Genomic DNA, 25,330 nt, shown 5'->3' on the forward strand with positions numbered 1-25,330 from the left:
CAACTCAGGAAACATCGGCCGGTAGATCCCGGAACGGTTCGGAACGCGAGGACAGAGACTCTCTTGTTTCGGAGAAGGGGTCCGGCCGGCGACGGCCTTCCCGGGAGCAGCAGAAGGAAGACCAGCTGGGAGCCGTTGCACTGGTGGGCGACTTCAGGGAGGATCGAGGACAGATTAACACGGACACTGATGATAGCACAATACACTCGGACTCGGATCACAGCGTGGTTTTATTTCCTACTGTAACGCCCAGAGCAGCAGACGATATGCTGGACAATTGAAAGGAGAAGCCTCCATGTGAGATGCGGACTGCTCCCCCTGAGAACCTTTGATATCCTTTTTGTGATACCTGTTCGATGTTATTAGCTATGATGTGTGGGCGGGCATTGATGAGGCTGGGGGACTATCTCCACAGTGGGAATTAGGTGATGGGCCCTGGAGCTGAAGACGTGAGCTTTCTTAATGAGTAATTCCAGTGGGAGGGTCCACTTTGAGTCCCTCTGTTGGGGATGCCCGGAAGCGAACTGTGATTAAATCTCCTGTTACTGATACCCCTGGGCTGGCATACTGTTGAGCCGGCTGCGGCGGAATGGACGGTTGAGATGCCTAGAATAGTGCTTGGCCACCCCCCCAACGGCGCATGCACCAGTACTTGGTTTGTTCTGTTTAGTGTTACCTTGTTCGGCTCAGTGATGTTCTTATGCTGCGCCAAGTTAGTTTTGTTTTTGGGTGGGAAGAGGTTCGTCTCCTGGCTGTTTCTGATACTATATGTTGGGAAGAGAACGGTAATAATTTGCGCTCCACCTGAGAATGACTATGGCTGATACGATAGGGAAGTATAAATTGGCTACCTGGAATGTGTGTGGGCTAGGGGAAATACAAAAGAGACACAGGATCCACGCATTCTTACTGCGTCACCAGGCTCAGATAACATTCATGCAGGAATCTCATCTAACAGTGTCTGACATACATACTTTGAGAAAGAGGTGGAGGGGTACTCAACTTCTTACTCAGCCTTTTCCAGGGGGGCTACCATCTGGGTGCGGCATGGGACACCTTTTGTAGAACTGGAGAGGAAGGTTGATGACCAGGGGAGATATATCCTGGTGAAAGGCACACTGGATGGTACGTTACTGGTTCTTGGCAGTATCTACGCCCCGAATTTTGATCAGGATGCATTTCTACACAGGGTGGGACGGGCTTTGGCAGACTGGGTGGATATTCCCTGGATCCTGGGCGGGGACTGGAACATGGTGATAGACGTGGACCTAGATAGATCGCACCCACCTCTTCAGATGACTGGAGTGACTAAACTGGCAGAGTCGTTCCAGACCTGGGTTGCAGGATGGGGGCTAGTGGATGCTTGGTGTGCATTAAACCCGACCCACAAAGAGTACTCTTATTATTCCCCGGTACACAACCTACACACACGACTTGATAGATTTTTGTGTTCCAGCTCTCTCCTGTCTAAGTGTAATTCGTCGGAATACTTAGCTAAAACTTTCTCCGACCATAGACCTCTGACACTTGACCTTCACTGGGGTAGGGTGCCGTCTCCGGTGCCCACCTGGAGGCTTAACCCATTGCTGCTGGAGGATGGTCCCTTTCGCGCATCCCTGTCTGATACTCTAGATAACTATTTCCGAAAAAATTGGGACACTGCAGCGTCTAATTTGATGGTGTGGGACGCCATGAAAGTTGTTCTACGGGGGGCCGCTATAGGTCAGCCCGACAGGAAATTCATAGGAAGCTCTGCGAGGTCGAAGACCGCCTGAAAAGTACTGTAAAGGGAGGCGAGTGTGGACCCGGGACGGAAGGGGGAGTTACAGGCCGGGAATATTGACCATGCGGAACTATTGGAAACATGGAGGGTCATAGACCATAAAGAGTATTTGCGCCGTCAACAAACCGAAGCGGATAGGTTGGGTGCCCTGTTAGCCCGTCTGGTACAAGATAGTCCTGAACCCCCAGTAATTACACAGATCCGAGATAGGTCAGGCGATGTCGTGTGTACACAGTCCGCAATTAATAATGCATTCCGAGATCACCTGCAGGCATTATACGCTCCCTTCCCCACGGATGACCCGAATGGGATTAGGGAATTCTTGCAGGACCTACCCTTCCCAGCCCTGTCCCGAGGCGAGCAGACAGAGGTGGATGGCCCCATTACGCAGCAGGAAATCTGGGTGGCGATCCGGTCTCTTAATCGTGGTAAGAAGCCGGGCATGGACGGGCTACCGGTGGAGTTTTACCAGACATACTCCGGAACCCTGGTGCCCATCCTAGAAAAAATATATAAGACATCATATGAGACCGGTCATTTACCTGCCTCGACGATGCAGGCCCTGGTTACGTCCATACCCAAACCCGGTAGAGATCCACTTGCACTGACTAATTATAGGCCTCTCTCGATGTTGTCTACAGAGTACAAGATACTTAGGAAGGCCATCGCTCTGAGGATACAGCCTCATCTCCCCGACCTGATACATGCGGACCAGTGCGGATTCCTCCCGGGCAGGAGTACATCCCAAAACACGCGGAGACTCCACGCCCTCGTGACTGCCACACCGCGGGAACTCCCCCACGCTGGTTGTATTGCGCTGGACCTCCAGCAGGCGTTCGACTCCCTGTCTTGGACGTTTATGCTTGAGGTGCTACGACGCTTTGGTTTTCCGGAGTCTCTACTAAAATAGGTGCGATTATTATATACGGACCCTTCGGCCAGGGCACGTACAGGCCGGTACATCTCAGACAGTTATTCAATACACAGGGGCACCCGGCAGGGCTGTCCTCTGTCGCCCCTCATGTTTGTCCTGAAGCTGGAGCCCTTGGCCATAGCCCTTCTTGATCGCGAAGACAGGGTGGGTATCTCCATTGGGGGTGGGGGGACACAACCTGATATCGATATACGCTGAAGATATCTTACTATACTTCCAGAATCTGGGTGAGGATCACTCAGCCATAGTCGACGTCTTTAATCGCTTTGAGGCCATATCTGGCTTAGCCGTTAACCCTGAGAAATCCATGGGATTTTATTTTAGGGAGTCTCACCACCCTCCTCGCATCCAATTTGGAAGGTACCAGATTCCAGCAGCCCAGACCACGTTCAAGTATCTGGGTATTCATGTTTATAGACTTCCTGAAGACCCGATTGAAGGCAATGTTCGCAGGGCCATCAATAGTCTCCGTAGCAGTGTAGGGTTCTGGACATCCTTGCCCCTGTCCGTCATGGGTAGAATTGCCGTCTCAAAGATGGTCCTGCTCCCACGCATGTTATACTATTTTGTAAATCTACCGGTTATCCTCCCACAACAGATCTTTAATACGCTGAATACGATTCGGATCACTCTCATCTGGGGGTCGGGGCGGAGACGGCTCAACCTCCGAAAACATCAACTAAGCACTAGACTGGGGGGCCTTGGAGTACCGGACTTGCACGGTTACTATTACGCCAGTCAACTCCAGTGGTTGACGCGATGGGTGGCAGGGAGGAACTTGTACGAGATTAATTTTACAACAGACCGACTAGCAAGCGGTGAGCTGCATTCCCTATTATTGCCTAATACCAAGAGCCCCCGGGATTGCCATCCTCTCCTGCACACATCCCTGATGTGCTGGAGGAAAGCAATAGCGTACACGTCTGTGACCATGCCTTACGTGGACAACATCCCTTTGTTAGGTATCCCGACACGGCAAGGACGACTAACTCAACTTAGGCAGCAGCCCTGGACGGAGGCGGGGGTGGACGAAGTGGGGGCCTTTTTTGGGGATGTCACGTTGCTCGATCATGACTCCTTCCTACAAATCACAGGGGCTCCTCCACGATTATAACTTCTACACGCTACAGTATCACACTACATACGGCATACATGGGCCCCACAGCGGACTAAACCCGCACAGCACGAATTGGTACACCTACTCTATTATATGGGGACGGGGGGCCACTTAGTGTGATGGATCTACACTGGGATCAGGGAGCATGCTGTCATATCTCTCAGCACACTTCGAGACACCTGGACAATGGACACGGGGGATGCTCTGTTGGATGGCGCCTGGAAGATTGTCCTTAAGCACCCCAGGAAGGTGTCCAGGAATGCTAAATTCAAAATCATCCAGGTCATGGTGTTGCATAGAGCGTACCTCACCCCCCAAAGACTGCATAGAATGTTCCCGGATTCTCCCCACAACTGCCCTCGTTGTAAGGCAGATGAGGCTGGCTCCTTCATATGCTCTGGGCATGCCCACGATTACGTAGATATTGGGGGGACATTTGTCATACAGTGCGCACAGTCACGGCCCTGCAGATACCAGAGGAAGCTCTCTATTGCTTGGTAGGACATCGGAAACGCCCCAAACACCATAAAGCTCAGTTGAAGTTCCTCAATTTATCACTGTTATTAGCGATTAGAGCTCTAACTATGAGATGGAAATCCCCTAGGCCTCCAGATCTAGAAATGTGGCGATCTGACCTGCTGAGATGGGGCAGAGCGGAGGGTGCGGCCTTGCATAGGGAGGAAGAGAAAGGGCAGCGAAAACACCCAATTGCGCAGGACTGGGAGCTTATGCTACTTGAATTAGAGGAAATGGCATTGGTGTCATCACAGGCGGGAGAACTGCAAGTACGAATACATTGTTGGGTGTACCATATAAGGAATAGACCCCGGGACTGCACAGGTCTAGCCGGTGGGGTGCCCACACACTATCCTAAGTTGGATTACTCTCTATGTCCTGAAATATTGCCCTTTGAATTGGATGCATCAGGAGACGTACGGGATGGGAGGGAGAGAGTTGGGGAGGGCGGGACACTCTTAAGGCTTGGTTTTTTCTATGATTACTGATATACAGCTAGGATACGATATGATGTACTAGTTAAGGATGATCATCTAATAGAGGTTTTTCATACTTCATATACAATGCTTACGAGAATGTGATTTCCTGCCTGATTGGGACACTGTATTTGTACGGACGTTACCACCTAAGTTGATGGAGATAGGTTGTGGGAGAAAAGTTAAAAAGACTGTATTTTGATAATAATGAAAGGTTGTATAAGATGATAAACCATGCAGTCGCAAATAAAGAGTTTAAAAAACAAAAACAAATGGCTAGTAGCTATGTCCTTTTTCTTCTTGAGAGGTTTTATATATATTTCCTTTTTGAAAGTATTACTGGTTTTGTTGTTAAGTGACCAGTATCAGGATTTATATGAAATTTCTTCTGTTTGGATCCAGCTTTTCTTTCATTTTTTCTAAGATGGGCTCCGGTGGTTGTAAAGGAGCATTCTTTTGTTTCGGTGACGCAATTTTCGGTGCCGAGCTGGATTTCAGTTTTTTCTCTTTCAATTTGAGAAGTTTCGGAACCAAAGGGGTCTCATCTCAGCTCGAGCCGGAAGGCTTGACGTGTTGTTTTGGTGCTGAGCCGGAAGGCGGGCGTTTGAACCAGGGTCTCGATGCCCACCATGGCCTGTTGGCAGTGGTGGCCCAATAGCCTTTTGTTTTGTTGGAGTAGGTTTGGTGGGCAAAGGGGCTTTAGCACTCACGGCATCCTGTCCAGCCGGAACGTCATGGGACTCAAATTCTATCTCAAACTCGGAATCGGAGTCCTGGGGGAGAAGGCCTCTTCTTCTTCCACTGCCATATCTTCCCCAAAGATATCAGGCGTGTCCTCAATACCTTGTCGTTGCATGTCTCCTCACCGAGCCAGACGATCCCATAGAGTCTTCTTGGATCTGAATGATAAACACAAGTCGCAGTCTTCCTCCTTATGTTCTGGAGAGAAACAGAGGTTACAGACCTTATGCTGGTCGATGCGCGGATATTTGGAATGGCATTGAGGACAGAATTGAAACAGTGTCTGTTCCATTGACGGAAGGCAGGACGCTGATTCCTGAAGTAGAAGCCTACAGAGGAAAGAGGTCGGCCCAAAGGCAGCCGTTAGAGTTTGTTCGATGATGTAGATAAAGTTTTCTGAAATTTCAATGCGAGAAGCTGGAAGACGTGACCAAACACAATACCGATGAGGGTAGAGTGAACTGCGCACCGAAGGGATCCCAATTGAATCGGAGCGCAGCAATACAAGTCCGAACCCAATAGCGAAAAGAAAAACACTAACAATAGAGTTGATTCCCATGCGCAGTATCACTGAAAGGAGGAGTCATCTTACCTTGTGACTGGAAAAGACTTCTTCGAAGAAAAACAACTTGAAAACATCTGGACCCAACACTAGATGGCAGGAGTATGCAAAGCATGTGTATCTACAGTACACATGTCTCGAACACACTGCTTCATAATATTTTATGATGGAGATTATGTTTGTATGCACACACCAAAAGCAAAAACTCAACCACTTGAAAAAAAGAAGATGCTCTGATGATGGAGCATTTGGATTTCGTCAGGATGCCTGTGCATTCCTGTGAAATATTTAAATGACCATAATAGATGAAATCAGTATCCAGGCAGCAAATCTCAAATACGCAAGCTGGAGTCAAAAATAAGACTCGGAGGCTTCTTAGGCATTTTGGTTTGTACACCGGATTCTTTTGTGGTCTCCGAGTTATGTGGGGTATATCAAAGAACTTAAACTGCTGAAGCCCCTTCAGAGATATTAGGATTATTCTGGCTCTTGAGTACCTCCAGTTAGAGCTGTCTGGTCCTAATTCAGAAATGTCCCTATACAACCATTTTTTTTTTTTAAAAGAGCTGCTCTTGGTTCTTAGTTTGTGGTACCGAAGTACTTGTATTTGCTGTTATGTGCAGTAGTGTAAAGATTAACATGCAGGTAAACCCACTTCTCAAGACATTAAGCAGGACCCCACAATGTATTAGCAACCACTGAAACGCTCTGCTTTAAGCATTTCCTAGGACTTCGACAACACATATAAAAAAAAAGTGGACTGCCAGGATTTGAAGTTTCCGGACTACTAACCAGCACCACATGAACTGTGCTTACAGAAGCACAGATTTTGAATACACCCCATCCATTTATTTCAATAATAATTGTCTTTGTATTATCTGTCTGAATTAGGATGAAGTTTGTTTTTAATCAGGTGTACTGCTCTATGCTGCAAACGATTATCAGGTACAACATTCTATGAGGGACAGAGGATGATTCATGTGCACTCTGATCCGGTCAGCGAACTATCAAGTAACTATGGTTCACTGAAAAAGTATTGTTCATGAGATTGTTCTGGTGGCCTACTGTAGTACAAATTGCATAGCTGGCTGGGGCAGTGTCCATTTGTTTACCTAATGTCCTTCAAAGTGATTCAAATGGCCCTCTGAAAACTGTTGTAAATGTATCATGTTCAGGCAGCTTTTGGAAACCACAAATATTGGTGATGCCATGGAACTCTAAAGCAAAAAATCTGCAATGTCATTGGATAGTCTCTCTTTGGCTGTGTGTGACATTTCAGTTTTCAATAAAGGCTAGTCTTTCTTCCAATGACACTTGTCTACAATTTGCCTCCTGGGACTGAAAGACTTGCTAAGTGCTGCGGTCGTTTTGGGGTAGTTGACCTCAAGTCCCAGGTATTACAAAAGAGAATATCATTTGGCAATCTTGCAGTGCATTCTGGAAAGAGAATGCCTATATCATCCATCCTCCAGGCATGCCTATATGAACATCCTTTTGAAACGCACTATGGCCTCGGTCACGCATTTGGATACATTTGGTCAGTCTGACTTGAAATGGAATGTAAAGACTGTGTACTGTTAATGTTTTTTTCCTGCAAGGAATCAAAGAAACCTGTGGTTATTTCCTTTAATGAGGAAGTTGAGATGTCAAAAATGTGATGAAGGACCAACATTTATAATGTTTTGAATTTGATCCATGTGTTGGCGGTCTGTAGGTGAGCTCCTGCTACAGGTCATTCTTTAGTGGCAGAAATTAAATATAGTAAAGTTCGGTACCTTTCTAGCATGAAGGAACTAGAACCCCACTTGCTCCTGCAGTAAGACTTTACCTTTTTGTTGCAGGAAACACTGTTGGAACTGGGAGGCTTTTCAGTGAAATGTTAGGAGAATGAAGTGGTGTCTTGAGGCACAACCATTTTGCATAGTGTTTAGCCATCATCTGTTTTTTGCTATGTGATGGAATTGGAGATGCTTGGCATCACCATATTGGCCAACAGAAAAGGGAGAATGGAGAAGTCCTTGTTTACCAAAACCAAAGACATTTCCTGCTGCTGCAGATGTCTGCTGACATCATCAAACTCTAGTTAGATTAATTTGGTAAAAAGATGGCCTTGAATGTTACAGCTGAAGTGTCTGCTACTGAAAAGAGTTCAAACCATCCAAAGTTGAGCCTCCTGTCTTGAGTCATATGATGGGGGATTATCAAATTCCTGCTCCTTTCAAGGCCCGCTATCTTTAACATCTAAGGCTTCACCTTCATTCAGTCTTTAAACTAGTCTGCATGTATGCTTAACTAAATATACCAAGAAAAGTACAAGTTAAGAACCTTTTGTTGAAATCATTGTTTAAGGAATATTAAATAAAGACAGGAAGATATTGTCACTGTATTAACATGACAGTAATAATGAGCTGCTGATTCAAAGGAATCCTCCACTGCACAGATAACCTGGTTGAATAATAGGAGAGTTTCATATAGTACATCTTGGTAGTGTTGGAACTTCTCAGGTGGGTGACTGTAGAAAATCCTTTGGATAGTCTCATCTCTCTGAACGGCCTGTTATATCGGTTAAGTAGGGCTGTGAAATAGGACCATTTTAGTTCATATCGATGCTCCACACTGATAGCTCTTCACACAGACCAATCTTTGGCTCTGCTCGTCAGTTCGAGCTGAAGATGAAGACATGGAGAAGCATCTCTTCCTCACTGTAGATGCTACAACCAAGCCCAGTTAAAAGGCTACCCTCATCAACATTTTCATTTACAGAACTGACACAGAGATAGAGTGTTGCTGTCTACTCAATGAGACTCCCTGAACAGGACTTTGGTACCCACTAGAAATGTGTTAATAGCAGGTAGGTACTCCAGAAGTGGAGCACGAGTTATCTGTGCCCCTGTCTCGCTGTGTAGTAACAGTTAGTCCTGTCTCTGTGTACAGTTAGATTTATTTTTTCGATGATTATATTTGCTCTCCAGGGATTTTTGACAGACACATCATTCAATGAAACAGGCAAAATTCCAAAAATCATTTCTTTATTAGACAAGTGAAATGGTGGAGGATAATCCGCTTCAGCTAGGATGAGAAGCACTGGATTCTTTTCGGCAGGAGAAGAGTTATCATCTCAGATTTAGATGAAGGTGGACAATGCTTCAAGTGGAAAGAAATCTTTGAAACATTCACTGAAGGCTCTGATGTCGAGCGTCCTTATGGTGATATTCTTATTAATTAATGGATCTTCGATATTGTATTGGTCCTCGATGGTGAGCATGAGCTGGTGTAGCATTCCTCAATGTCAAAGAAGGGTTACTCTGACATTTTACACTGCAACACTTCTCTGTTCTATTCCAGGAAAGTGGTAGAGAGGCTAAAGTTGGGGGATGCACCTTACATTGTCTTCCGATTCATTAAGTGGGACTTTTTACTTGGTCTGCATACCTGATTTCCAACATTAGCAGTCAACTTGAATAGGTCAGAACGTAACAATTTGGTGTACCTTGCTCTGTACTAGGGATGAGGGCACGGATTTTGAGTTAACAACCAATATTTTATTGTTTTAAATGTCAATGATTTTAAGTCAAGGTGGATGGAGGAATATGAATTTTGGCTCCCTAATTCGACCGTGTTCAACAATAAATGCCTCCTCCAACAGACACCAACACGTCATAGGACCTGCGGCAGAGTTGCACAATCAGTCACACTCCAACTCCAAATGTGTTTACTTAACACTAGTCTGCAGGTCGTGGTGTATATACTACAACATTGACTACGGTCTTATCTAGTTCACACTGGTGAAAGACGAGTGAAAAATGTGAAAACAAAGAGAAAGCGCCTCACGGTAGTAACACCCGAGGGGGTTCCTGGCATGAAAATTGCCAGTTTACCCACTTCTCATCATTGGTCGCTTTCTCTTCGTAGTGACTAAAGAAAAGAGAAAAACAACAAAGTAATTGTAAAGGTGAAAAATCAACTCATACAAAGTGCCGTGTATATAAACGATCAAACTGTCCACTCATCTATATCAAAAGTAATAAAGTGAATGTGTGCACCTAAAACCCCTGCAATGACCAAAAAGGCAAAAATTGGCCACCGCTACTAAAATGTGGAGCTACTGGCTAGCTGTAATAACTTTATTCTGCTGCTGCAAGTAGTCCAAGTTAAAAATGGTTCATATTATACCATGTTTGGATGGCATGGCATCATCCAAACATGGTATAATATGAACCATTTTTAACTGGCAATTTTCAGTGTGAACTAGATAAGACCGTAGTAAATGTTGTAGCATATACACCACGACCTGCAGACTAGTGTTAAGTAAACACATTTGGAGTTGGAGTGTGACTGATTGTGCAACTCTGCCCAGGTCCTTTGACGTGTTGGTGTCTGTTGGAGGAGGCATTTATTGTTGAACATTGATTGAGTGGGGGGCTGCCTCTTCCTTCTTAGTGCCTTGCCCCTTGAGCTCCTTTTGTTTGTTACAGTCCCTAATTCGACCAACAAAGTGCCTTTGTGATCTGTGCTTAAAAAATGGGGTCTTTAAGGGCAGTGATCTATGATATAACTCAATAGATAACGAAGACAGTTGAATATACATCAAGATGAACCCAGCTAATTCCAAAATGGAGCTTTGTTTAATGATTTAGTGAATAATCAGGTTGACAGAAAACTCAGCACAGTGCCTCAGCATTAAACTAAAGCCACCTAGGAAAATATCACAGCTATCATTAAGTACTAAGTTGTTATACAGGTCAGAAGAAGCACTGGAAAAATTATTTCTTGTAACAAAAACCACATACAGTCACAACTCAAGCTACATTTAATATCAAATAGCTCATAATTGTGAGCCATAATTTGGCAGAGACAATCTAATAGTTTTATTCTGTAGAGGCACTGGAATACCAAATTCAGCATGAAATATTTGGCACCATTCCCCAACCAGACTTAAAAAGATGACCAAGTAGAAAGTGCCTACATTATGTTGCAGGACTGAACACCACAGTGAATTAATCTACATTATGCTCCAAAGCATTTTCTTCACCAAAATGTCATCACCACCAATTGTTTCACCGATTATTATCGAAAGAGATGCTTAACACATATTTATTTCAATAGTATACAGAGGGCCAACCTATGTACATGCATTCAGTAAATATTTTGTTTTCATTTACTGTTGAGAATCTCATACCGTACCTGGGCTAGATGGTCCAGTGTAGCCAACTATTGTTATGCCAAGACTTTGTCCGTCCTTTTTCAAAAGATCAACATTATAGATTTCAAAATCTTCAGTTTCATCCTTTAAAACGAATTAAAAAATAAATGTTTCAATAAATGACATTCATCTCAAATGCTTGAAAATTAAAGTTAACATTTGTAATTTAATTTTCCTAGTTCTTCTGAGCTAATTGATCTACATCCCTCAATACATGAAAAACCCAATGCTTAACCCCATGCGCGCTGCGGGTTTTCCCGCTGTGCGCTGACTTTTGCGAAAAGCCGCGGTTCATGACCAGCTCAGCTCGTCATGAACGTACGACAGGCGTAACTCATGACGAGCTGAGCTCGTCATGAGCGTGGAAGGGGTTAATCTGAACAAATGCAAATAGCAGACTTGTAAAATCTGGAGAACAATACAAAACAAACCAACCCATGGATGCACAATAACGCCTCTGCAGTTATGATTAGGCAGGGTTTTTTTATGGAAAATTTTCATCCCCATAGGAATCAATGCTCTGTGATACAGAAAAAATGATGAATGGAATTACAATTAACTTGGAAAGAAGGTAGAAAATGTCTTTGCTTGGTTCATTGTAAATATGGTTAGTATTTTTAAAGAAGTTAGCATTTTTGTGTGGGTGTGAAAGGGTTACAATGACAGAGCTGGACATTTTATCCATCAGTTCCCTGACAGACCATTTGCGGACAAAAATGTTAAATAATTAACCAATCTAACTTGACACAGGAGCGGCAGTGATGAGCTACACCAATTCCAGCAGCACCAAAGCACATTTATTGACGATTACAGAATGAATGACAGCTTCATCCCAAGAGGGCCCAGCCTCTTCTGTCATCCCCTCCAGTCTTTCAAAACATAATCTTACATTCCAATTGCTCATTCCAATGCTTAGTTCTAACGCTGGAAAACATACACCATCTAATACATAAGCCTGGCACTATTATATCCTTATAGCCAACTGCCAAGGGCTTTACCAGTTGTTAAGGGACCTGAGCCAGGGTTGATTCCAGACCTCTAATTAGAGAGGGGGCCTTTAACAAGCGGTGTGACCCAAGGCAGATAGACTTTAAGGCTACTAGAACATTCCACACACTGTGAATAGAATGTTCTAAATTAGAAAGGGAGAAATATGAAGACCAACATTGGAATTTTGGAGCAGAAAGCTTATACAAACCATTAAAAGGCCGAGATTGTGGTCTTCAATGGAGCTCCCAACATGCCAATATGTAATGAATCACGATATACCAAGAGCTTTTTCTCTATCGACCATTTCAAAGCCTGGCCCACAGAAAATACAAAAAAAAGAAAAACAGGCCAGCTTCTCATGGTCTACGATGGTCGTTTTGACCTCTGGAGCAGATAGGGGGCTGTCCCAGAGAGAGAGAGAGAGAGAGGGAGAGGGAGAGAGCACCAAAATCAATCATTACGCAATAAGAAAGGGTGAGGAGCTGATCTGTCTTGGCATCGGGCTATCCCCCCCAACAGTTGGGTCCCAAGAAAGTCTTGCCCCAGTTAGGCAGAAAGTTCACTAGACATCAGGAATTTGTTTTTGTCAAAATATTTTTTTTTTAAACAGAGAATGGGGGGCAGACCACCCCATAGGCATCAGGCAGCCCCCTAATTGCTTCACTCCGATCAGTCTATCTGCTAGCCTGGGGGACAGACTGGATGGGGAGGGGGTTATTTCAATATGCCAGCCCCAAAGGGAACAGAAAGTCTATTAGTGATCGAGGAAAGGATTTCAATAACAAAAAAAGTGTGCGGGAGGTAGCTGGCCCATCTGACATTGGATTGCCCCACCACGGCCAGGCAAAAAACAGTATTTCTATTCCCATAGTGGGGCAAGGTTGGGCAGCTTTACCACATGCTGTCAACGCCAAGTGGACATAAAGCCCACTAGAAACCAGGGAAGGAACTTTGAATAAATTAGAGGAGCAGTGTGGATCGCTAGCCCAACATGGCGTCAGGTCGCCCCCCTCATCCATTCCTGGGCCTAAGACAGTCTTTTTGCCCCCTTCAGCCTACTGCCCAAATACGTCAGAAAACACCCATAGCAAGTGAGAGTAAATGTGGATTTTTGGTCATAGTTTTGACATATGGATTGGCAGAATGGTGTAAACCCTCAATCTGCTCGACCACCAGGTAAATAAGTAGGAAAAGTAATAAAGAGGGGCACCAGCTTGCTTTGGCATTGTAAACACAATGAGGTCAAAGGAACTACATGCCTGAAGGTATTCTGACACCATGAGGCAATGGAGGAATGCCCCTCAATAAGGGAAGCACAGTTGGTATAGAATGGAATGTGATCATGCAGACCAAAATACCAGAGACACAGCCAATGCAGATCACAAACTCAAAACTGATCTTATATCCAGGGTATGTTTCCTTGGTGAAAACTAGCTATAAATACTGTAGGGATATTAAGGGTATAAAATGGATGTGTTATAAGAGAGCACAAATATTTTCATTGGTAGCCAGAAAGAATGCATATTCAGGTAATGGCACATTTGTCATGTGTAAGTACTTGTGTCTTTCTCCTTCTTTCCTCCCCATTACCATTCTCTTTAAACCCCTCTATCTCCTTTCAGAAACCTGCAATTATTCTTTGGCCGCCACACAGACTCCTCCTATTGCCTCGGATAGGCGGTTTTAAATTCCAGGCAAATATCTAGACAATTAAAATTATTTATGAACTATTAACCATCACAACCTCTAAACTCGTTTTTGTAGATCCATACAAAACAGACAGGGTTGCTTTAGATGGACTGAAGCTACAAAAGAGTCCTTAATTGCTAATGTGGCCACATTGTAGATGGTAGAAGCGACAATCCCGCAAGGTGTATTCTGTCTTGCTAGATAGAAGACTGTGCACTCATATTTTGTAGAAATGTAAAATACATCATTAACGCGACATGCATCGCTCTGAATATAATACCCCATATCCAATTACATATCTGCGAATATGAAGCAAAGTAAGAGTGACTACCATTCTGCAGTTTCACCGAGTGCAATACAGAAACAAAAAGTAAACATTTAAAAACTAGAAAAATACATTACTCAAAAATACAAAATTGGTCTCCCAAAATTAATGAATATGAATGGAAGATCACAATTGTCAACATGCAAGTGAGAGAAATTCCTCAAAACAAGATAATTGAAAAAAATTGTAATACTGACCGTGCTAACCTTTCTGTTTAGTGTTGGAGGCAAAACGCCGACAGGTAAGCTTGCTGGTGCAGGAGGCTTTACAGGTAGTTCCCCAATTGGGTTTCTTGCAACCACCATCCCAACAGAGTTTCCACAATTTCTCAGGACCTGAGCAACTTGTTCACTTGTCATTCCTTGCACATTCGTGCCTCCAATTTGTAAAATATGATCACCTGTTCGAAGTCTTCCATCCTACATCACAGGGAAAGAGATGAAAAACATTTAATGAATTAAGAAAATGGCACAAAAACATATCTGAAATCATATTCTTCCTTCCTTCAAAGTTAATTCAGTGCCCTCATTCCATCCATTCAAATTAGCTATCAAGAATCACGTGTGTTTTATCTACATCTGTATTCCTTTTTTCCTCTGTTATCTACTGCCTTTAATTCTCATTTTTTTTCTTCACTGTTCACTGTTTATTTCTGTTACTGTTGCCCCGTTGTGCCCCGCCCCCCCCTGTGTGCCCATTCGCCGCCTGCTCCTGCCTCCCAGGTGCTCCTCCCTCCCACCTCCCTTTATATGGCAGCCGTTGGGCGGCTGCGTCGCTGGCGCACCGAAGGTGCGCCAAAGGCAAGCTTGTCTGCTCCTGTCCGCGCCTGGCCTGCGCCCAACACCAGAATTCCTGGCCCCCGCGATTGCGACGACGCCCGTATCCGCTACGATGCCAGCACCCCCCTCGCACTCAACACCCGACCATCACACACTTGCTTCCGGGCCACCCCGGAGCGCACCCAAGGACCCTTCTCCTGCCGGTACTGCAGCTTCACCAGCATCCAATCCACCCACCGTGAAAGAACTCAACCACCTCAGTTGCATTCTTCTCAACACCCGCTCGCCCGCAAACACGCCATTGAACTCTGGGACCTACTGGACTCCACCTCGCCAGACGTCGCCTTCCTGACGGAAACCTGGATGAACCCCTCCTCGGCACCCGACATCGCCACAGCCATCCCGACGGCTACAAGATCACCCGCAGGGACCGCGCCAACGGAACTGGAGGAGGAATCGCCATCGTCCACAGGAACACTCTCAGAGTCTCAACCAGCACCGACGACACCCTCACTACCGCCGAACACCTACACTTCCAGATCCACACCGATCCCAGCACTACCCTCAGAGGAACCCACGTCTACAGACCCCCCGGACCCCGGCCACAGTTCAGCGACGCCATCGCCGTCTTCGTCAGTACTCAAGCCCTTGCCTCCACAGTCTACATCCTCCTCGGGGACCTGAACTTCCTCCTCGAGAACAACAACAACAACACCAACTCCACCACCTTGATTGACAACCTCGCCAGCCTCGGACTCAGACAGCTCATCACAACACCCACCCACCCACTCTGCCGGCCATACGCTCGATCCCATCTTCTCTGCCGGCACCCAAGTCTCCTTCAGCCATACCACCGAACTCCATTGGACCGACCATCGCTGCATCCACTTCACCTTCCGGAAACCCACCACACACCACCGCACACAACAGATCCCTTGCCGCTGCTGGAGCAAAGTTACCGAAGACCAGCTAACCTCCACCCTCGTACGGAGCCCACCTGCCAACCCCGACACCACGCCCACAGCCTCAGACAGTGGATCGACGACTGCGCCAACTATCTCGCCCCAATCAAGGAACCCTCCAACGGACACTCCATCAAGAAAGCCAGTTGGTTCACCGAGAACCTCCAGGCCTCCAAGCAAACATGCCGAAAACTAGAGAAGAGATGGCAACGGAAACAGACAGCAGACAGTTACGGAGCCCACAAGACCGCCACCTGCAGACACCATCACCTCATCCGATCCGCCAAATGGGTCTCCTTCAAAGACCGCCTAGACAACAACGCACACAACAGCAAAGAGCTTTTCAACATCGTGAAGGAACTCTCCAACACCAGCTCCAACACCAACGACATCCGTCCCTCGCAAGACCTGTGCGACGCCCTTGCCACCTTCTTCCATCGCAAGGTCGCAGACATCCACAACAGCTTCAAGGTCACGACTGCCCCAACAGCCACTGAGACCTCTGCCCCCATGGCCTCCATCCTCACCGACACCTTGCTCTCCTGGGCCAACATAAACGACGACGACACCATCAAAATCATGAACATCATCCACTCCAGCTCTCCGTCAGACCCCTGCCCACATCAAACCTTCAACAAAGCCAGCACCCCCATCGCACCCCACCTCCGGAAAGCCATAAACATCTCCTTCAAGACAGCGACCTTCCCGGAGAGCTAGAAGCACGCCGAGATCAACGCCTTACTCAAAAAACCCAAAGCTTACCCTAAGGACCTCAAGAACTTCCGACCCATCTCCCTGCTCCCGTTCCCGGCGAAGGTCATTGAGAAGACCCTCAGCAGACAACTGACCCGCTACCTCAAGGCGAACAGTATCCTGGACCTGTCCCAGTCTTGGTTCCGCAGAAACTGCCATCATCGCCACCACCGATGACATCAGGGCCCTGCTGGACAGTGGCGAAACCGCGGCCCTCATTGTCCTGGACCTGTTGGCTGCCTTCGACACTGTCTGCCACAGCACCATACGCACACGGCTCCACAACGCTGGAATCCGAGACAAGGCTCTGGACTGGACCACCTCCTTCCTCTCCGGCAGAACCCAGAGCGTCCGCCTCCCCTCCTTCCGCTCCGAAGCCACAAAGATCTTCTGCGGCGTACCCCAGGGCTCATCCCTCAGCCCGACACTGTTCAACATCTACGTGCCACCGCTCGCCCACGCCGCCCGACTTCACGACCTCAACATCATCGCCTACGCCGACGACACCCAGCTGATCCTCTCCCTCACCAAGGATCCTCTCACCGCCAAAGCCAACCTCCATGAAGGAATGAAAGCCGTCGCTGAGTGGATGAAGAACAGTCCTCTGAATCTGAACTCGGACAAGACGGAGGTCCTCATCCTCGGTCCCACCCCCTCGGCCTGGGACGACTCCTGGTGGCCGACTGCACTAGGAGCAGCACAGACACCCACCGACCACGCACGTAACCTGGGGTTCATTCTCGACTCCACCCTCTCCATGACAAAGCAAGTCAACGCCATCTCGTCTTCCTGCTTCAACACCCTCCGCATGCTCCGCAAGTTCGACAGGTGGATCCCCACCGAAACAAGAAGAACGGTCACCCAGGCCCTCTTCAGCAGCAGGTTGGACTATGGAAACGCCCTCTACGTAGGAGCCCCAGCCAAACTCCTGAAACGACTACAACGCATTCAGAATGCCTCCGCACGCCTGATCCTCGACATCCCTGCCACATCACACCCTACCTGAGAGACTTGCACTGGCTTCCCGTCAACAAGAGGATCACCTTCAAGCTCCTCACCCACGCACACAAGGCACTCCACAACACCGGACCAGCATACCTCAACACACTACTCACCTTCTACACCCTCAGCCGACAGCTCTGTTCCGCCGACCTGGCCCACGCCACCGTTCCCTGCACCCGAAGAATGACCTCCGGCAGCAGATCGTTCTCCCACCTCGCCGTCAAGACCTGGAACACTCTCCCCACCCTCCTATGACTCAGGACCTACTAACCTTCAGAAGACTACTCAAGACCTGGCTTTCGAGCAGTAGCAACCTCCCCCCCCCCCACTCCAACGCCTTGAGACCCTCACGGGTGAGTAGCGCGCTTTACAAATGTTTTGATTGATTGATCGACTAACCCAATCCAAATGGCAACTGCTAAAATCCCATCCTTCGAGGGAACCAACTGGGGAATGTAAGTAAAGGTTATTTGCCTGAGGTAATAATCATTCTGTTGGATACTTTGCCTACCTGCAGATTTCTCACCAGTAGATCTAGACATCAGACTGGATACGAAAACATCAAAACGTCACATTGATGGTAGGGGGTGCTGGCTTTGTATCAATGGCAGAAGTGGCATCAGGTGATGTACTTGAAGCCCACTCTGGTGCAACAGCGTCAGTTTACATCTATTTTTCCTAACCTTCAAGGCGAGTGACAGACTGGAATTATTATAGTGCAGGACCAAAAACTTAGAGAATCTAACTGACATTTCCTAGAACACATCTACCAAATAGAGTGGCGGACGTGGCAGTGAGGAATCTGCAGGTATAGTATTTACCAGAAAGATCATTATCGCAGGTAAGCAACTTTTTCTTCTGATGGATAATTTTAGAGTCCGCACCTATAGAGCAGATTACAGAGCAATATCCTGCTCTTAGAGGGGAACTGATGGATGGTTAGACAAGGAAATCCGGCAGAACAGCTCTGGCAAAGTTCCCATCCCTATGCCCTTCAGAATCCAGGCAGTAGTGCTTGGCCAAACAGTACAGGGATGCCCACATCACCGCCTTGCATATTTAGGTGATGGGAACTCTCCTGGCATGGGCAGAAGCCATGAATTTGTGCCTGTTGGAATGTAGCCTTATTTCCTTCTCGAGGGTCTTATTTGGACAATGCATATCTAGTAACATAACTTTAAACTTGCTGAGGTGATAGCCACCAAAAACAGTTGTGAACATCAAGATCCTTGAGGGACAACTATATAGGGGCTCAAATGGAGTCCCTGTAAGAAAAGTAAAAACTAAATTTAGGTCCGACTGGATCATAACAAAGGCAATTGGAGGCCTTTAAAAAAACTAATGACAAAGGGGATCTTAAAAAGGGACAGGTGATCTGGCAGACAAAAGAATGCAGCCAAAATAACTAGATATCCCCAGACAGTGCCTATTGAACAACATTTCTGAGCAAGAGAAAGTCGGTATTGGAAGACCTGAGACAGCCTGCCATGCCAAGGAGCCACCATATTGTATGCACACCATGCAACAAAGTTGCTCCATCTGCTTGAGTAAACAAATTTGGTGGAGGGGCGATTAGCTAACAAAATGACGTCTATCACTTCTGGTGGTAGCTGAAATTAACTCAGGTGGCCCCACTCAATCTTCAAGCATTTAGCTTGGAGGCCTCAGAGATTGGGGGGGGGATAATTTCCTCTGAATGGGAGAGAATGTCAGACCTGAATGGTAGATGCAGTAGGGGGCCTGTGGAGAAATTCAGAAGGTCTGAATAGCACGCCGTCCTTTGCCAATCTGGGACATTAAAAAGAGTTTGGCTTGGTTTTGGAGATTCTTCCTGACAATCCAGAGAATCAAGGGTAGGGGGGTGGACCGCATAATGCAGCTGACAGTTCCAACTTTACTGAAATGCGTCCCTTGAGGCTGCCCTCAATGGATTCTGGTGGTTGCAGAACTGCCAGCACTGAGCATTTTCCGAGGAGGTGAACAAGTTCACCTCAGGAGTGCCCCACTGGGCAAAAATGTCGTGGACTACCTCTGGTAGAAGACTCCAGTCATGGTCTGCATGAGAACGCCGGCTCAGGCCATCAGCTTCAGCCTTTACAGACTCCACTAGGCAAGTAGCGGTGAGCCAGATACGTAGGCAGTGTGCCCAAGACTCAATACTTCCAGGCAAAGGAGGTCAGACCTTACTTCTCCTTGTCTGTTGACATACTACATCACTGTTGTGTTGTTCATCAATAACTTTGTAGACCGATCTCGGATGAAGAGGAGGATCCCCTTGAGCCCCAGCCTGTTCATCTGGAGACCAGAAGCATCTGATCTCCAGATCCTTTAGATGGGCCCTCACCCTAGGGTGGTGGCATCAGTCACCACCATAGTCACGATCGGAAGGGGAGTGCAGGCTATCCCACAGTTCAGGTTTGCCTCAATCCCCCACCAAACCACTTCTGCCGCATAGTTGGGGACTTCCCTGTTTTGTAGCCACTGCCTGCGGAGGCATCACTGCAGGGCACTCATGTGCCAACATGTATGTGTGACTACGAGAATCCAGGAAGCCAGCAGACCTAGCAAAAGAGAATCCTCAGAACCGGAACGCTTGTGCCTCAATGGAATAATTTCTTGATGGTCATTGAACCCTTTGGGGTGGAGGAAAGGCATGGAGAAGGGTGGCGTCCAGTACTGCCCTTATGAACTGGAGTCGTTGGGAGGGCCACAGGTGTGATTTGGGCTCACTGACTGAAAAGCCCAGGTCGAACAGTGCGAATGCTGTGGATCGCAGAATACATCGCACCTCCTCTGGCGAGCTTTGATCAGCCAGTCATCCACATATGGAAATATTTGGATGCCCTACAGTCTGAGATGGTCTGCCACCACTGCCATCACCTTCTTGACTTTGGCATTTCGAGTCTTCACTTCAAAGTGAAGTACCACAATTTGGTAGTACATGGAACCCACCACATATCGCAAGTACTTTGGTGTGACTGCAGGATAGGGATGTGGAAGTATTTGATTGCCTACTAGAGGAGCCTCTTTGAAAGGCTCCTGCTGATTGGCCTGTGGGGCAGGAAGTTTCTAAGACCAGATTCTCCAGCAAAGGGAGGCTGATATGAAGGGCAGATCGCCCGGAGTGGGGTGGTAGAGACGGGCTACGAGCCTGTTGACCACTGGGGTGGAAGAAAGTTTTCACACACTGCCAAGACAGACTCCAGAAAGACCTCGTTAAAAAGGAGGAGAGGTTCTGAGGAATGAGCGGATGGCAGGAGGACCTTGGTGAGTACACTGGTCTTGGTTTCTGTTGTTGAAAGCTGCAGGTTCAACACCTCTGTAGCATTAAACATAACTTTATGAAGGGAATGAAAATCAGGTATTGGTGTACCAGTGGGGAAATCCACAGCCAGTTCTGGAGATGTATATAGACCTCTGGTAGAAGGGAGACCTTGAAATTCCTGAGCCTCATCTCAGATATCTACCATAAGCGTACAGGTTTAGAGGGTCTGAGTCTGTTATAAAAATGTCATGGAGTTGATTTCTATACTCCTCTTTCTCTGGGCGACGCTGGGCATCCCTACGGGATCAGTTCTGTGGAGCGGTGTCAGGCTGCAGCATCGGTGGAGCCATGTCCAGAGCCAGAGGTGGAGGAGGCAGAAGCAACTGTGGCTTCGTTCACATGGTCAAGGGCTGCAACATCGTATTTCGGAGAGCCGGGTTGAAGCAATTTGGCATCTGCACTGGATCCATTGGTATAGTGCTGGGAAGCATCAGAGCCAAAGGCATAAATATTTGGAATATGTATGGAACAGGTGGCCCTTAATAAAACTGAATACATAATGTTAGGAACGCTGCTGGGTCTGAACCAGGTGCTGGAAACTCAAGAAATGCTGGCACCAGAATTTCAGGCAGTGAAGGTGTTTGGGAAGGTCTGAGGCCAATCTGGGACCCGATCCAGTGGAGTCGCCAGAGCGGGCCGCTCAGAGGGGGAACCACCAGGGTCAAGTCGACTAACTCCAGCTCCAAGAACGAAGGCCCTATGTGTGATGCAGAGCGACAAGATGACTTACCTTTGGAGTGTTTCTTAATCTTCTTATGCTTCCTAGTTTAACCCCTTGAAGATGGGGACCTGGAGCATACCTCTAACACTTGTGGCGCCAACGGTCATCCATGGCCATAGCCACGAAGAGCTTCATTTAACGCTCATTATTGGCCTTGAGGTGCATACTTTGACACGAAGCACAGGCCAAGAGTGTGGTCCGACGCCAGGCACCAAAGACAAACCACATTGGGGTGGGTTATGGACATCTGTACCTCAAATTTCCCACAGGGTTGAACTCGAATATTTTAAGAGTGGACATGGTACTGCACTATGTATATTTTTTATGTGAGGAAAGTCCGAAGAGTGGAAAAAAGGAAAAAAGGGAAAAAGGGAAAAAAAGGGAACTAACGTGCCATGGACAGCGTTATATGGCTTTGATGACATCACTTCGACATCGATATGAAGCCAGTGCACCCTACTGGCGACGTGAGAGCTTTGAAGTATTCAGTCTGACGCCTGGGATTGTTCTAGAGGTGGAGATCCGCAGGTAGAAGGATCTATCAGAAAAGTTACCTACCCACAGTTCTAGTTCTGTTACAGGGGAATCCTGATCAGAGTGATAAGCAGTGAATAGTCCCACCCACTTGTGTGATCCGGCAACACTTTAAAAGCAAATTTTTATAAACATGTACATATGTTCACCTGCATAATGCATGTCTGAAGAAAGGAATGCCACTATAATGAAAATAATTACGTTTTCAGACTATCAGAAATTCTAAAATTAAACCCCCAAAAAATGTTCTTATCTAAAAAGTTTCACATTTACTAAAACAGTCACTACATAAACAAAATTGACTAGGCAAAATCTTTTAAAACCTCTAAACCAAATTAGAATGGATGACAAGGTTAGCAGAAAGGCTGTGATGCAAATGCATACAAAAACTGCCCCTATCCATTTAAGTGCCTCACTGTACCCCAACATGCTCTAGAGGTGAAAAATCAGTTCCATTTTTATTGAAAGAAACTGAGCGTAGCAGAATGGAAGAAAACCCTGTATCCCTTCTTGTCCAGGGAGGTGGGTGGGTTGCCTGTGACTATAATGAGGATTCACCTGAAAGTAGGATTATAGGTCAGTAACTCATCCTTCTCTCCATGGGGATCCTCATCAACAGTTATCAGCACTGAATATACTAGCAAGTCCAATTCAGACAATAGTGTCTTGTGAATGTATGCAGAGATCTCCAGGTGGAGGCTTTTCATAGCTCTGAAATAGACATACTCCTTAAAAAAACACTGTCCCGGCATTTTCTCTTGTGAAATGTGGTTTAGGCCTACCAGGAAGTGGCTTGTTTGCCAGTATATAAGACTTAGAGATGCACAATATTATCCATCTAGAAACAGAATGTTTTCTTCTGGGTATACCTACCCTTACAGGCCCATAATGCACAAATAGATCTGACTGCCTTATCTCATTTGTTACCTAGGTAGAATTTCAAAACCCTTTTTACACCAGCGTATCTTTCCGCAAAAGTTGAAGGATTTGGGAAGAAGGTTGTTAGAGATTTATTTTGGTCGACATGAAAGTCAGAGAACACTTTGGAAGAAAACTGGGATGAGTTTGAAACACCACTCTATTTTCATGAAAGACTGTGTAAGGCTCCTGGGTACATAAAGGCTGAATTTCACTCTACCGGCTGAAGCAATAGCTAAGAATAACACAGTCTTCCAGGTAGTATGTTCTAATGAAGGTTTATGAATGGGCTCAAAGGGAGGATCCATTAACTTGGGAAGCACTACATTCAGTTCTCAAGTTGAAGAATGGGATCTATTGGGAGTGAAGACTTTTACTAATACCCTGTAAGAAATCTTAATCACTGGCATTGTCAAGAAAGAGTTTGTGAATGATGAGATTTCCTATAGGCAGCGATTGCTGCAAGGTGTCTCTAAAGGGATGAAAGTTGCTAGAGGCAGCAATAACAAATCATCACCACTTCCTGGTATCTGGAGGGATCATGGTTGTCCTGAAAGCACCAACTGCAGAACTTCTTCAACTTGAAGGCGTTAAGATGTTCTTGTGGAAGGATGTTTGGCCTCTCGTAGAATGTCATATAAATTAAATTTAATAGGAAATGCTGTTGCAATGCAAAGGCATCACAAGGTATTTTCACCGTAGCACAGTTACATGTTCCATAGGAAAGCATTGGAATATAATATTAAATTAAAATATGTTATCTTCGGCTAGGAAATTGCTACAAAGTTAATTCTTGGACTTTGTAAAATATTTATAACAAGCCCAATTCACTGTTAAAGTCATATTTGTAATACATATTTTAAAACAGGTATTTTCAGAAAGCTACCTTTGTCTTGTGGGAAGCCTCCAAATGCCAATTTGAATGAGATTTCAACTATCATCCAGGAGCTGCTTAATGAGGCCCCTCAATGAAGTGTGAACTAACTTCAGGGCTCGACAAATCCGAAAAATGGTACTGGTCCTGCAGGTCTAGTGCCATGGAAAATCCCCTCGACCTGACTGCAACCCACTTGATCGCCGTCTCTGAAAATGGAGCAAAAGTGACACGATAACAAGTTTTAAAGGCATCTTTATTGCTCATTCCCTTTGTGAGCAATAAAAATGCCTTTAAATCGTGTTATCTTGTCACTTTTGCTCTGTTTTCAAAGACAGAGGACAAAAGTTAGTTTGACTTCCTACTCGCCAGAAAGGGCGAGTAGGACCTAAAAATAGCTCGTCCTCATCCATTCTCCCTCGCAAATGCGAGCGGGCGAGTGGATTTGTCGAGCCCTGAACTTCCTTGGAGAGGGGCACAGCAGCTCTACATAGGATGTAGGTAGAGACTGGATTATTTGCGGTAAGGCACACAGGAACTGTTGCAAAAGCAGATAGGTTTACCTCAAACATTTTCCCCATTGGCTAGGGAGGGGCCGGGAGTCCCCCCCACCCACAGGCTAGTGCCGGGCATAAATGTGGCACTACTGGGCACCCCTTCAGAACATTACTGGACCTGTAGAAGACGAAAGGACTGCACCTGCTGTTCAGACCTGTGAGGAGACCTGAAAGGCTGGCCCTGCTCCCACTTGTATCTAGGACAGGACTACCAGAGTTAGTTGGATGACTTTCTGGTAACCTACAGTGACACATCAAGCTGCTAGGAGAACTTTTCCTGAGAGTCTAGCTGATTAGGCCCAACTGGACCCTGATGGTGGCTTCTACTAGACTGAGTCTTGACCCCCAAGTGCTGGTCCTGGGACCCTTGGCTGTGTCAAATGTCGCATGTAACATCCTGAAAATCGTAGGACTTAGAAACACTTTAGATCCAAAGACCTCCAGAGGAATGGGACAAACCTGCTAAGTCTCTCCAACAAAGGTGTGTTGCTGCTGGGCCAAGGATACATGTTGCTCCCTCACTGAGCTTTTCTGCAGCAGCAATTGTTTCAGTGCGATGTCTCAGAGAA

At 46.4% G+C, this 25,330-nt stretch overlaps 1 protein-coding gene across 8 annotated transcripts in view; it reads right to left on the bottom strand.

Moving 5' to 3' along the window:
- The window catches only part of PATJ (PATJ crumbs cell polarity complex component), a 1,530,963-nt gene that overhangs the window by 1,374,191 nt on the left and 131,442 nt on the right, over positions 1-25,330 (bottom strand). For 6 of the 8 annotated variants that reach the window (XM_078669595.1, XM_078669585.1, XM_078669625.1 and 3 more), the window contains exons 8-9: positions 14,534-14,755; positions 11,314-11,416 (exon numbers count right to left, since the gene is read on the bottom strand). In XM_078669595.1, coding sequence (XP_078525721.1) covers positions 11,314-11,416; positions 14,534-14,755 — 325 coding nt within the window. The remainder of the gene's footprint in view (positions 1-11,313; positions 11,417-14,533; positions 14,756-25,330) is intronic. The other 2 variants (XM_078669616.1, XM_078669605.1) reach the window with 1 other exon arrangement.

This window comes from Lissotriton helveticus, chromosome 1_2, assembly GCF_964261635.1.
Source record: "Lissotriton helveticus chromosome 1_2, aLisHel1.1, whole genome shotgun sequence".
Lineage (NCBI taxonomy): Eukaryota > Metazoa > Chordata > Amphibia > Caudata > Salamandridae > Lissotriton > Lissotriton helveticus.